Source organism: Canis lupus, chromosome 15 (assembly GCF_048164855.1).
Source record: "Canis lupus baileyi chromosome 15, mCanLup2.hap1, whole genome shotgun sequence".
NCBI classification, from domain to species: Eukaryota; Metazoa; Chordata; class Mammalia; order Carnivora; family Canidae; genus Canis; species Canis lupus.
In genome coordinates this window covers 986649-1001207 of record NC_132852.1, presented here as the reverse complement: position 1 = coordinate 1001207, position 14559 = coordinate 986649, and the positions used below count along the sequence as shown (strand labels likewise).

General features: G+C 45.1%; 1 protein-coding gene and 1 non-coding gene across 2 annotated transcripts in view; both read left to right on the top strand.

Moving 5' to 3' along the window:
- The window catches only part of CSMD1 (CUB and Sushi multiple domains 1), a 1871580-nt gene that overhangs the window by 1840381 nt on the left and 16640 nt on the right, over positions 1-14559 (top strand). Inside the window, 8 exon segments of the mRNA XM_072775779.1 lie at positions 313-489; positions 978-1157; positions 5756-5929; positions 6194-6367; positions 7897-7970; positions 10910-11021; positions 12679-12858; positions 14141-14185. Of these exon segments, the coding sequence (XP_072631880.1) occupies positions 313-489; positions 978-1157; positions 5756-5929; positions 6194-6367; positions 7897-7970; positions 10910-11021; positions 12679-12858; positions 14141-14185 (1116 nt within the window).
- Positions 10425-10527, top strand: LOC140605588 (small nucleolar RNA U13). The gene has a single exon (XR_012008226.1). It is a non-coding gene; the product is annotated as a small nucleolar RNA U13 (small nucleolar RNA).

Sequence of the window (14559 nt, the reverse complement as noted above, 5' to 3'; positions counted from 1 at the left end):
TAGTAATAGATCCTATTTGTAAAAAAAATAAATACATCATCTATTACACTGCTGACCTTTGGGCTCGTGCATTAATCATTCTGGTAGGGATGCTGGGGGCGCTCAGTGGTTGAGCATCTGCTTTCAGCTCAGGGCATGACCCCGGGGTCCCAGGATCGAGTCCTGCGTCGGGCTCCCTGCATGGAGCCTGCTTCTCCCTCTGCCTGGGTCTCTGCCTCTCTCTCTCTGGGTCTCATTAATAAATAAATGAAATCTTAAAAATGCATCATTCTGGTAGCAGCTCACTCTGCTGTGTGTCGCTGTCCCTCGTAGCTGTGTCCTGTGGGAATCCTGGCACGCCCACCAATGGCATGATTGTCAGCAGCGATGGCATCCTGTTCTCCAGCTCGGTCATCTATGCCTGTTGGGAAGGTTACAAGACGTCCGGGTTAATGACGCGTCACTGCACGGCCAACGGGACCTGGACGGGCACAGCCCCCGACTGTACAGGTCAGCAGTGGCTGTCATGTGTGCTCGAGGCCACAACCACCATATCTGCTCGAATAAGAAAAATTCCCTTGCTCTTTATTTTATTGATTTTTTTAATAATAGAGAAAAAAAGATATACATATGTTTGATATGATGACTCTTCATTAGGACTTTTAGCCCTTTCTTCACTTCCCAATATATATGGTTGAAGCTCTTTTCAATGACCAGTTTGATTAGACGTTGTAAAACTGGGTCCAAAAAAAAAAAAAGGGTCAAGGTTTGTCCTCTCTGTAGACCATTTATTTTGCAGGGAAGAAAAAGTATTTAATTTCCTGATCACCTTCCAAACACAGTCTCCGGACCGCCGGACAGGCGCGTCGCCAGAGGACAGTGCTGCTGTGACTATTTACTCCTTAACCCTGCAGATGGCAGCTTAAGGGGCGTCACTTGAACAGAAACCATGACAAACTCATTTAATGGCAATTTTGTATTTTTCTAACACTTGTCAGTTATAAGCTGTGGAGACCCAGGTACACTGGCAAACGGCATCCAGTTCGGGACGGATTTTACCTTCAATAAGACTGTGAGCTATCAGTGTGACCCCGGCTATCTGATGGAGCCCGTCACGTCATCCACCATCCGTTGCACCAAAGACAGTACGTGGAACAACAGCAAACCCGTGTGCAAAGGTTCGTGTCCGTACCTTCTTGGCCTTAATCACGTGCGCAAAAGTGCTTACTGAATTGCCATTTACTGCACTGGCGAGTGTTCAGGTCAACCTTCCGTGGGCTGGGAATTCCGGTAAACCCATTTGCAAATTACAATCATTTCATTTTCTTAAGACATTAACCTCAGTCTTATCGATGGGAAAACAAGCTCTAGAGAGAGCAAGTGGCCCAGGATAGAAATCAGGAGTGGGAGACCTCGGGATTCGGAGGCCCGGTGTGCTACATCTAAGTCTGTCAAGGCCAGTGCCTCCTCTGCCGGGACGTGTGTTAGCCCAGCTGGCGGCAGGCGGGAGGGGGTGGTGTCACCAGAGGACCTTCACGTCAGTGTGGAGAGACGAGCTGACCGTCAGGGAATGGCAGGGGACATTGGCCCCACAATGTTCAGGGTGGGGGGACAGCCTCTGAGACTGAAGCCACCACACCACGAAGGAGATGGGATGAGACATTGATGACTCATGTGGTTGGACTTTCCGGGGAGCACAGGGCAGGCTGACGCCGGTCTAGGGGCCTGAGCCAAGTTGCACCAGGGTGGGCCCTGCTGGTGAGAAAGGAGTGGGGCCGGTGGGAGTTGTCCAGGGCAAGGGCCTACGTGGTGAGGACGCCTCTGCCAGTGCCACAGGGAGCACGTGCAGGCCTGCTCATCAGCCAGCCCGAGCGGGGCAGGAAGGCCGAGGAGGCAGCCGGGGCAAGAGTGTGGCTGGCCCCGAGCATAAAGAGGTGGCGCTTGGCTGTTGTTGGGCTCAGATCACAGTCAGGGCTGGGGGAGTTGCTCCCTGGACGCTGGGAAATGATATGATGAAGGCGGTGTTGTCAGCGGGCTCTGAGAGACAGATGGGGCTGGGGTCCTGGGTTCACAGACCTTGCTGTGAGGCCTCAGGGAGAGTTTGGCGCTCCCCACAGCGCTGGCTCTCCTGTCGGACACGGGCATATTCTGGGCCTCGTTACAGCTCCCACCAGGGTGTAAGGGCCACAGTCTCCTGTTCCTGCACCTGCCGTCCTTGCTGCTGCACCTGTTGTGAAGCCGGCACTAGACGATGTGGGCTGAAGGTCACCAAGCAGTGTCAGGAGGGGCCTAGGCATCTGAGCACATTGATGACAGCGGCCAATAAGATGGTCTGGTCTCTTGGACGTCATGTGTTTTTGTCCACTTCGTTTTTTTTTGTTTTGATTTGTTTTGTTTTTACTATAAACTCTTTATTTTTTAATCATTTAAACTGATTTAGCCAACACCTAGTACACACCTAGTTTCTGATGGAGAGTTCAGTAATCCGTCAGTGCGTGTAACACCCAGCGCCCCTCCCATCCGACGCCCTCCTTAATGCCCATCACCCAGTTACCCGTTCCCCCCCTCCAGCAACCTGTTTGTTTCCTAGAGTTCAGAGTCTCTCTCATGGCTGGTCTCCCTCTGATGACCTCCTGTTCACTTTTCCCTCCCTTCCCCCATGATCCTCTGTGCTGTCCCTTAATTCTATGCATGTGTGAGGCCAGATGATAATGGTCTTTCTCTGATTGACTTATTTTACTCAGCAGCATACGCTCCAGCTCCGTCCACGTCGATGTAAATGCTAAGTATCCGTCCTGATGGCTGAGCCATATCCCATTGTGTACATAGACCACATCTTCTTTTTCTATTACCTATTGATGGGCATCGTGGCTCCTTCCACAGTTAGGCTACTGTGGACATTGCTGCTGTGGACATCGGGGTGCAGGTGTCCCTTCAGATCAATACATTGTATCTTTAGGGTAAATACCTAATAGAGCAATTGCTGGGTCATACAGTAGCTCTATTCTTAACTTCTTGAGGAACCTCCATACCATTTCCCAGATATCGACCATAACACATTGCATTCCCACCAACAGTGCAAGAGGGTTCCCCTTTCTCTGCATCCTCACCAATATTTGTCATTCCTGTCTTGTTAATTTTCACCATTCTCACCGGTGTGAGCTGGTATCTCATGGCTTTTGTATTTGATTTGTATTTCCCTGGTGGCAAGTGATGTGAAGCATTTTTTCATGTGTCTGTTGGCTATTTTGTATGACTTATTTGGAAAAGTGTCTGTTCGTGTCTTCTGTCCATTTCTTGGACTGGATTATTTGTTTTGTGTGTGTGTTGAGTTTGAGAAGTTCTTTATGGATCTTGGGTACTAGCCCTTTATCTGATAGGTCATTTGCTAATATCTTCTCCCATCTTGTAGGTTGTCTTTTAGTTTTGTTGACTGTTTCCTTGATTGTGCAGAAGCTCCTTATCTTGATGAAGTCCTGATAGTTCATTTTCCCTTTTGTTTCCTTTGCCTTTGGAGACATGTCTAGCAAGCAGTTGCTGTGGCCGAGGTCAAAGAGTTTGATGCCTGTGTCCTGTTCTAGGATTTTGGTGGATTCCTGTCTCACATTTAGGTCTTTTAGAGTTTATTTTAGTGTATGATGTAAGAGGATAGTCCAGTCTCATTCTTCTATGTGTGGCTGTCCAAATTTTCCAGCACGATTTATTGAAGAGACTGTCTTTCTTTAAGATTTTATTTATTTAATTAATTAATTAATTAATTAATTAATTATGAGAGACACACAGAGAGAGAAAGAGAGAGAAGCAGGCTCCATGCAGGGAGCCCAATGTAAGACTCCATTCTGGGACCCCAGGGTCACGACCTGAGCCAAAGTCAGATGCTCAACTATTGAGCCGCCCAGGTGTCCCAAGACTGTCTTTTTTCCAGTGGATATTCTTTTCTTTCCTGCTTTGTGGAAAATTAGTTGACCGTAGAGTTTAGGGCCCATTTCTGGGTTCTCTGTCCTGTTCCATGGATCTATGAGTCTGTCATTGTGCCAGGACCATACTGACTTGATGATCTCAGCTTTTTAATGCAGCTCAAAGTCTGGCATTGTTTTGCCACCAGCTTTGGTTTTCTTTTTCAACATTTCTCTGATTATCTGAGGTCTTTTCTGGTTCCAAACAAATTTTAGGATTATTTTTTCTAGCTCTGTGAAAAATGTTGTAGGTACTTTGATATGGGTTTCACTGAATGTATAGATCACTTTGGGTGGCTTAGACATTTTAACGATATTTATTCTTCCAATCCATGAACATGGAATGTTTCTTCATCTCTTTACCTCTTCCTCAATTTCTTTCCTGTAGTGTTTAGAGTACAGATCCTTTACCACTTTGGTTAGGTTTATTTGTAAGTATCTTATGGTTTTTGGTGCAGTTGTAAATGAGACTGATCCCTTAATTTTTCTTCTGTCACATTGTTACTGTATAGAAACGCCATTGAGTTTTGTGCATTGAGTTTCTATCCTGCCATGTTATTGAATTGCTGTATGGGTTCTCACAATCTTGGGGTGGAGGTTTTGGGGTTTTCCACATAATGTATCAATTTTTTTCTCTTTGTAATAGTCAGTGCAGTGGTAATGAACTCTGTGGACAGCCAGACCCTTCCAGAAGAGACCACTCTCTCCCTCTGAGCTTGTCTCAGACTAGACTCCTGCTCATCCCCTCCTCATCCCCTTGTTATTCCCACCTGGGGACTTTCCACTTGCTACTTTCTGTCTAGAGTACGTGTTCTCTTACCCTTCACATGTGCATTCTAAGAAGTATTGGGTGAAGAAATGCATAAGGTGAAGGGCAGTGGGAAAGCCTATTTCCAGCTGTTGAGTGTGCATGTGTGATGATGTGTGTGCCTGTGTCTCCTTCACATGAAAATGCATGAGTATGAGCACACAGAAGAAAACACTCCTGCACGCTAGTGTAATGGCCAGGCCTGAGGGGGGCCACGGCCAGCACCGAGGCTGAGCACCCATGAGAACTGTCTTCTTGCTCTGCAGCCCCATACAAAGTAAACATCACTTGCAAATATCTTCTCCCATTCCGTAGGTTGTCTTTTAGTTTGGTTGACTGTTTCTATTGCTGTGCAGAAGCTTTTTATCTTGATTGCAAATCGAACTCCAATAAAAAAATATACAAAAAAAAATGAACAAAGTAAACGTCAGCCTCGGGGATGTTATAAAACACTGACAAGGGAGTTTTTCCCAGAACCTTTCCAGCCATGCGAGTGCCTGCTTTTTAATTATTCAGCCAATGGATCAACAGTCTATGCCTTTGAGATATTACATGCTACCTTTAAATGTAAAAATGCAGATAAGTTGCCATCTGTATACACAAATCCAGAAGTTTGTACTCATGTCATATGAGCAAGCCCTGATTTGATTTGCCCTTGGGAACTGCCACAAAAAGACGTATACTGAGTACAAGTATTTCTTCATCTGTGGCCTTGTACATATTGCCAATGTCATGTTCAATCCTGCTTTCCCTTGCAGCGGGATGTGTTGTGACTTCACTTTGCTTTTATGTACTTGATTTAAACTAATGAAGAAATATTGGAGAAAATTTTTATTATTTTGATTCGCTGTCTTCCTCAATAATCCTTTTATTAAAAGAAAACAACCCTGTGGAGATGCCATTTGTAATCCAGGTGAAATTAAAATGTGGATCCTCTGAGTGTTACAGTTGTGGATCCTCTCAGTTACACAGAAGCCCCGGATGTTCAGTCTCGTTTGTTCTTTGGAAACAGCTGTCATGTGCGGTCAACCTCCTCAAGTGCTGCATGGAAAAGTGGAGGGAGCTGATTTCCATTGGGGCGCCAGCATCAGTTACAGCTGCGTGGACGGCTTCCAGCCCTCTCACTCCGCCATCCTCTCCTGCGAAGGCCATGGCGTGTGGAAAGGAGAGGTCCCCCAGTGCCTGCGTAAGTCCTCCAACAGTTCTTGCTCCTGGGGTCATGCTGCCCTGGACCTACAGGGCCTGCCCCACCCCCAGTCATTGGTGAGCCATGCTGCAGAACGCGGACGCTCGCGTTGGGGGTGCCCTGTGCATGCACACTCTGCCCCTGGTCCCTGCCTGGCCGAGTAGTGATGCCCAGAAGGTTTGCAGATACTCCTTACACAAGCTGGGGGAGTTCACCTGACACAGAGTCCCATGTCGTTAGCTGACTGCTTGTTATCCTCATCAGCTGTGTTCTGCGGAGACCCAGGCACCCCTGCGGAGGGGCGACTTAGTGGCAAAAGCTTCACCTATAAGTCAGAAGTCTTCTTCCAGTGCAAATCTCCCTTCGTGCTGGTGGGGTCGTCCAGGAGATCCTGCCAGGCGGACGGCACATGGAGTGGCACACAACCCACCTGCATCGGTAAGAACTGCAAGACAGCACGGACGGTGCTTGGGGGTGAGGACGCTCCCTCTACAACCGGGTCAGTCGTGGGGTCACACACCATTCCCCTGGGTCATCCCTTGCATAAGCCCTCATCAGCTACTCTGATTAAATCAGAGCAAATTAGGAGTTGAGGTTAGGAGGCTGTTAAAACACCTGCTACACTTTGTTCTCCCGTGTCCGTGCCCCCGCCTCAGCTGGCAGGTGCAGTTTGGGGGGGAGGATGGCGTTGTCGAAGACTCCATCCCTGCGCCACCGCACACCGGCCGTCATCAGAAACCCAGCCTGGCCGCTGCTTGCTGAGCGCCCCCGGGGGCCTACCTCTCAGCCCCGGCCTGGCCGCTGAGCCGCCTGCACAGGCCAGCGGAGCCGGGTCGTATGGGCTGCTGACCCGGGAGCATGACAGTGGGCCTTGCGAGTCAGGAGACGCTTTCCAAGTGATTGAAACCCCACATTTTTAGGCTGAGTTTCTGTCTCGTGAAAAGGATTCAGATATGAGCTGTATTTGTCAAAACTCAAATTATCAGTGGGCTGCATCCCAGAACTGCCCCTTTGCATTAAGGGCAATTTTCTTCGTAGCTCACTGCTGCAGACTCAGGTTTATGGATGGGCTCTTTTTTTTTTTTTCCACCCAGCGGTACTGAGCCAACAAGTAGATGTTCTGCATGTTTGTGGCAAATAATCAATGATCTGTATAGTCTCGGTTGTTTCCTAAGAAATGGAATGATTCCTACCTAAGAACAAACAGTTTCAGAAATAATTTCATTGAAACACTGTTTTTTAATAACAGTCACATTTACTGCTGTTTCATCTAAAATGTCATTACACATTTACTGTCTCGGTAAGAAACAGTGTTCCTCTGCCCCATAGGTTAGTGTCTTTTGAAAACAGATTTTGTTTCTAATCTAGCGATTTTGGTTTCATACTAGCAGCTAGAGAGCAGCAAATAATAAGGCCGCATGCTCCTCATTGCTCCAGTCCTGTGTTCTTTGAGGGGGAAGATGGCACTTTTGGTTTATAGGAGGCCTCAATTTTGAAGCATTAAATGTTTTTTTCTCATTTGGAAGTCTGAAAGAAAACTAATTCAAGAAATGTGCAATAGCGTGATGGATGACGAAAAGACATGGCCACTAGTAGAATCCTTAAGAACCAAGGGATCATAATAATTATTGAAGATAGTGTATCAGTAACAGTAACCAGCCAATATAGTATATTTGACCAAAAAAATGGGAAAGGATGTTCATTCTAAAACAGAAAATAATATACAGAGCACTTTAGAATCTGGTGAGGCACTGAGGAGTAATATCTAAAGAAGAAGTATGTAAAGAAGATGAAAATAGCAATTTACTTTAATTTTTAACATTCATGCAAAACATCTTACACATTTGTCAAAACATAATTTTCTCAATTTGTAGGATCTTTTGGTAAAATTGTTAGAATCCTTATAATAACTGTGTCTGGCATTCGTGTTTTTTCCTTTCTTTTTCTTTCTTTAATGTGAACTCCAGATCCTGCTCATAATACCTGCCCAGACCCCGGTACTCCACACTTTGGAATACAAAATAGCTCCAGAGGATATGAGGTATCCCCATTTTTATTTTACCGTGTTTCTCTGTAAGTATAAAGTAGAATTGACACTTGAACATACGTGCATGTTTTTATTTACGCACCTTGTCTGACTCATGGCCTATTCCCAAAATAAATTCATCCAGAGAGGATTTCTGCATGATATTTTAACTGTCAAAATTGGGATACCTGGATGTATCTTCACTCACGCAGTAGCAATTGCCATATTAATTTCTACTTGAGACCATGCACAATTTGATGCCTTTTGTCTGCTGCTCCGACACGGCAATTCTCAAATCAGAGTGACTGGTCACTGAATAGCTATACAGAAAAAGACCCTGCTTAGTGACCCGATATAACGGGCAAAGGATATTAAATGTAAGAGACAAAAACAGAAGACAGTGCATGCGGGCCCCTTAGCATAAGCTGACTTTGTGATATTTCTTTTCTGTGTGATTTCTCTATGTGACCTATTAGCACACTCAGTATCGTTTTTGACATTCATTTGACTTTTTAAATAAAAAGTGCATTAACGCTTTAGGTAATATTAGAGGAATACCCAAAAACGGAAGGTAATGAAGCTTGAAATGAAATGTTTCCACCATCTAAAGTAATCTAGTGACTTCAGAGCCGTGTGATGATGTGGCGTTGAGAGCCCAGGTTAAATATGTATGGGGCTTTCAAGGCGGGGATCCCATTAATTTAGAATAAAAGACCTTTTCTTCAGCCACTTCCACCAATCTCGCCTGACACCTAAGATATTCCCGTCTGCTTGGCTCTGACACACATTGGCTACTTCCCAATGGCACCTTATAGCCCGCAGAGGAAAGTCCCACAGGTACCTCGTGGGTTAAATCTGCTGTACTTTATATTAGGTCTTAAATACGGCCTAATCCCCACATAAATGCCTTTTGGCCTATAGGACTATAATGCCGCACATATTGGGGTAGTGGAAAGTACCCTATGCGAGTGACGCTCTTGCTCACTCTCCCCTGGCTTTATCACTCCTAAATCTGCCCTCCAAAAGCCCACGGGAAGTCAGCATTTACGGGGACTGCTTTCAGCAACACGTCCCCGGGATCTGTCTCAGGATGCCCATAGGGACGGATAAACTGCTCACGCCTCTTAGGACAAGGCACAGTTGCACTAAGGAGAGTGATGTATCGTACCCGAAAGCAAGATGTGCTAACGATCTAAAGACACGGGGGCCATCTTCTCGACAGGTGGCTCACACCATCTGAGGAATCTCCCCAAAATGTTTTATTTTTCGTTCTTTTTCATCAGGACACATTAAGTTTTGAATATAACAGGTTTTTGCTTGTTTTCTTCGGCGCTGTGAGCCACTTTAGTCCTAGGACATCCCGTGTCGTGCTGTGTTAATTATGCAGAAATGACTGCCGTCCAGCCGGCTAGGTCCCACCAATTCATAAAGGCCAGGTGAATTCACGGTGACCCGCTGGAGTAGCCAGGTGTCTTCTGCTGGCGGATGTACTGTCGAGAAGGCCCCTGTGCTACATGGCACCTTCCTGCTGCCGAAGACTGTAGCAAAGTGGCCAGGAGCTCTGTGACCAGGACCTGAGCTGACAAGGAAATGCGGTGGAGGCCGTCCCACGGGTGACAGATTAACCTTCGCCCACCCCTGAATCTCAGATTCATTATTCCTTTGCAGTTTAGGTGAATTCCATTTTTTTTTCTGCATAAATTCTGATTTTTACGTTTAGGTTCCTATGATAAAGAAGAGCTGTATTTCTCTGATATTCTTCGTCACCACTCAGCGTGGCAACTGTTACTCATAGTTGATCCTTCCCCAACCCCAGTGAGGGAGATAAGGACAGGCCCGGATGAGAAAACAAGGGTGGAGGACTGAGGGAATGGGTTTGATGCCTCAGAGCAAGGACGGGGTGGCCCCCTCACCTGGGCACTCGCGTGGTCCGTCATTCAGGCCTTAGGACAGACTTGGTCCCGCTCACCAGCACGGGGCGTGCAAAGCTGCCTTCCAGCGTAGCCCAGCTCTCCGTGAGCTCATTTCTCATCCCTTTCCTGTTCCCCCAAGCCGGTCCCATGTCCATGATGTAAGTGATTGGGGGAGATGTTCGGTTCCCTTCAACACAGGACCATAGCTCATCCTCTACAAACATGTTTACGGACCCCTGCAAACCTCCTTCAAGGCACGTCCGGTTAAATGAGGAAAGCAGATGAGAATATGGGCACTCCCAGGACATTGCAGTAAGCAGCACAGGACGCCTCCTTGGAAGGTCAGGAAGGAAGAAGTGAAATTTAGCAAAGTAGCGAGAAGTAAGGGGTGGAGGATGTTCGCTTGTGGAGGTCTAGAGGGAAGATATCGTAGGCATGCAGGTGGCGATAAATAGTTCCCCCTCTGAAGCTCCGGAGTACAGATTGGGTTTGCAGACATCGTACGGCAGGGCAGGAGTTGCCCAGTTCCCAGAGTGTTAACAGGAGTGAATCGCGGCTCCTTCTGTAATTCATAAGCGTGATGACCATGTGCTCACGCCGCTGTGAGGCCTGTGCCTCCCTCAACCTAGTTACCACCTTGACACGTGCCCTGTCTGACACGAAAGAATAAAAACCAAAAACCGAAAACAGAAAAATAAATGGCTAATAAATACCGACTACTTAGAATGGGAGTAGCAGGAAAAATGGAAAAGGGAAGCCAATCCCCAATAGAAAACAAAGAGAGGAAAAGCATAGTTTCATCACACACGTAAGCCCCTGAAACGAGCGGGGCGCACCGTGTCCCCCGAGTGCTCCCTCTCGCACCGAGCGCCCCAGACCTAACACGCATCCATGCGTCCAGCATCCCGGGGGGTCAAGCAACGGCCTGACGCTGGGGAGCATCACTGGTGTGTCCCGCCCTGGGGTGCGCTCCCCGCAGGACGGCCCGATGTGGCCAATGTCCAGTCGGCCTCTGCAGCTAATGTTGGGTTTCCTCTGTAGGTGGGAAGCACGGTGTTTTTCAGGTGCAGGAAAGGTTACCACATTCAAGGTTCTACGACCCGAACCTGCCTCGCGAATCTAACTTGGAGCGGGATACAGACCGAGTGTATACGTAAGTGCGATTTCTCCCACCACTTCCTCTCGCACCTTCTGGGAAGGGTTTACCCTCAAGGGAAATCATGGGGAGCCGCCTTATTTTTTTGTTTGTTTGGCCATCTTCGATTCCCTAAACCAGAGTCTCTCAGAGTCTGATTCCCTAGAACCAGCAGCGCTGGCACCACCTGGGAGTCTGGTAGTGATTTGGTTTCTCAAGCCACACCCCCAAACCGTCAGAATCAGAAAGCTGGGGGCCGGGGCATGGGTGGGAGCGAAGAAGAGAGGCAGTGGGATGTAGTTGACCAGGCCTTCCGGGGGACCATGGGACACACTCAGGTCTGGGAACCCGCCCGAACCAAAGACAAGAGGATGGTGTCGGTAGCGCGGAGAGAAAGCTTTCTTATGCACGTGCTGTTGTTCCTCTAGACTGTCTACATCAGGCCATTAAAGGGTAAAAGAGATCACGGAATAGGTCACAGTATTTATAGAAACATCTTAAATGTCATTATTGAAGTCTATATGACTTGATCATCCAAATCGTTACTTGGGATCAAATTTTATTTTGTGATTTAATCATAAAAATGGAAGAAATGTCACAGGAATCATTCATAAGCCAGTATTTCATTCTCTATCAGTTTAGTGAGATACAGATTCTTAGTCTTACGGTGATGAAACTAAAAAAATAGAACGTCATGAAAAATTATTTTAATAGTATATATGATGTGATTTTTTGTATATTTATCTGTATTGATGTATATTTATTTCAAAGTCATCCCTGCTAATACTCCAGTCAAATTACATATATGGATATTTTATGCACACGCAGATGTGCGGATATGTGTCTGTGTGTGTAAATATATATAAACACACGCGTGTGTCTGCGAAGCTTGGACCTTGCCAATGTCAAGCATGTGCATGTTGAAACTTTACAAAAGTACAAAATATTATGATACTTAAAACAATTGCATTTGTAATTTTAGTGTTGTCCCCTTGTTTTGTAATCATCTGACAAGTCCTTTACTTGAGACATACACGTGAGCCTTATAACGAGTAAGAAGTTACTAGAGATTTACACATTGCAACCTTATTGACTCCTAAGTTAGATTATAAGGGAAATAAGAATCTGTAATATTTAAGTTAGGTTTCTAAACACATGTTAAGTTTTTACCGTGATTAACTCTTCATTTAACTGAATAACAGGTTTGTTAGCTGCCATCAGACAAAAATCAAGGCATGTTTCTTTTATGTGCCAGTGTGTATGTGTGTAGCTTATAGGACTGGCCTTTTAAGGCAATTTAACATATTATTTACCCTAATAGTCTATCAGAGTGATCTACTTATTTCAATACTATGATTTATATTCTGAATTTCTACACATAATTAATTACACACACTTAAATGTAGAGAAGGAGCTTAGATAGATGATAGATGATAGATAGATAGATAGAGGGAGGGTTGGGTAAGAAGAACTGGTAAATACCAAGTGTTTGTTATGTTAAAAGTTGCAGAGAATATTGGGGAAATTTAAAGCTACCGTATTCAGAATTTTGAGTAGCACACCAACTTTACAACCATTTCCAAATTTTGCCATATTTCCTTATTGCTTTAGAGACATGTGCTAACTCCCATAAACAAAAAGTCAGCGTTTTCTAATGGAATACATGCCATTTCAGCCCACGCCTGCAGGCAGCCAGAAACGCCGGCCCACGCGGATGTGAGAGCGATAGACCTCCCCACCTTCGGTTACACGTTAGTGTACACCTGCCATCCCGGATTTTTCCTCGCGGCTGGGTCTGAGCACAGGACGTGTAAAGCAGATATGAAATGGACAGGAAAATCACCCGTCTGTAAAAGTAAGTCGCCGATGAGGGAGTGTGCACACATCCCTGCCGAGCAAAGAGGAGACCTGCTGCCCATCAGGCTAGCTTCCAGGTGTAAGGTCCATAAGGAAGCAGCATCATGGAAGCGATGTCGGTCACCCAGCTGAATCTGTGTTAATGTGGTGAGCTGTGTGTGTGAACGTGTGCGTAGTAAGTGTTTGGTACAATGGAGGCACAGCCTAGTAGACAGGTAGATATTATCATTTGCTGTTCACACTTTAAGCCATTTGCTTATAGGAAAGCACTGAGAGTGAAAAGGACAACAATATGCACCATCATTTTTGGAAAATGCACTTTTTTGATTAAAATGGGCCAGTATCATCAAGCATTGGTGAATATACGAAGTGAACTACCTGCTATTTTTAAGACCACAGACTGTTTGGTGGAGGAATATACACTACGTAGTCTTTACATTTGGTTCAATGTTTTTTTTTTTTTAATTACAAAAGCAATTAGCATGAGAATGCATTAATTACTCACAAATTCGTGTATTTACAAATGAGAATAATAAATTAGGGTCGGATTTGATGACAACTGACCTCTCACACGCCCCACCAAACGTAGCTTATACAGGCATCAAACACTAAACAGCGTAAGCAAAAATTATGGAGTATGATAAAATCTGCGACTTTAGTGTTAGTTCCTTGGAGCCTGTGTGTAGTTCTCAAATTAGGAATCCGTAAGACACTTGTGTTTGCCTTGCCCTTCTCTGTCAGAAATAAAAGAAAACAAACTTTAAAAAGGTAATTTGCAGTTCGACACATTATAAACGCTACAAGATTCTGAGTTAAATCCAACTTGATAGATCAAATTAAACACTCTGCAAGGGAAACAGTCTGGTGTTAATATCAACTCGTACTTTCATTGATTTGGGCGAGGACTTGGAAAATTAAGGGAGGTTATGAAATCTTAGTGATTCGGTACGCTACCTTTCCATGGCGGCCAGCAGATCCCAAGTAGGAGTCAGAACATGGATATAAACCACCCTCGTTTGCAAGGCTCTCTGTTGTAGCACACCACACGGACACGCACACGTTACAGCTGCTTTGGTTCGCATCATTAATCTCCGTTTTTCAACAAACACAAAGGACATCCTGCTGCGAATATAGGGGTTTAAAATGGATATGTATAAGACACTCAGAATTTATAGCTTCAAGAAATCTGGCGAAAGGAAAATTGCTTCAATTTGACATTTTTTCAGACTTATTCAAAAATAAATGTTTTTGAAAATGATAATTTGTCTTTTTACTTGTAGGTAAAGGAGTGAGAGAAGTTAATGAAACAGTTACTAAAACTCCAGGTTTGTATACCAGAACAGTTCTAGACTTAAATCCAATAAGTGATTTGTTCTCTACTCTGTACAGTGAAACAAATTTTAACACACAAATTTCGGATTCCATTAGTCCATAAATGACTTAATGTTTCAATTATTTAAAATACACCGAGCCTACACAGATTTCTCTTTCTTCCGTAACGATGGTTTGTTAATGCAATACCAAGACTTTACTTAAGAGGAAAACCCTTGGCATTATCACACACTGTTTCGTGAAAAGGGGCCTCAAGCATTTTGTGGGCAGAAATGGACATAAAATATTGATACTAGAATGTGATATAATGGAGAGCCTTATAAAGAGGGTTGCGATTCTTTCCTCTAAACAGGAAGCTGATGCACAC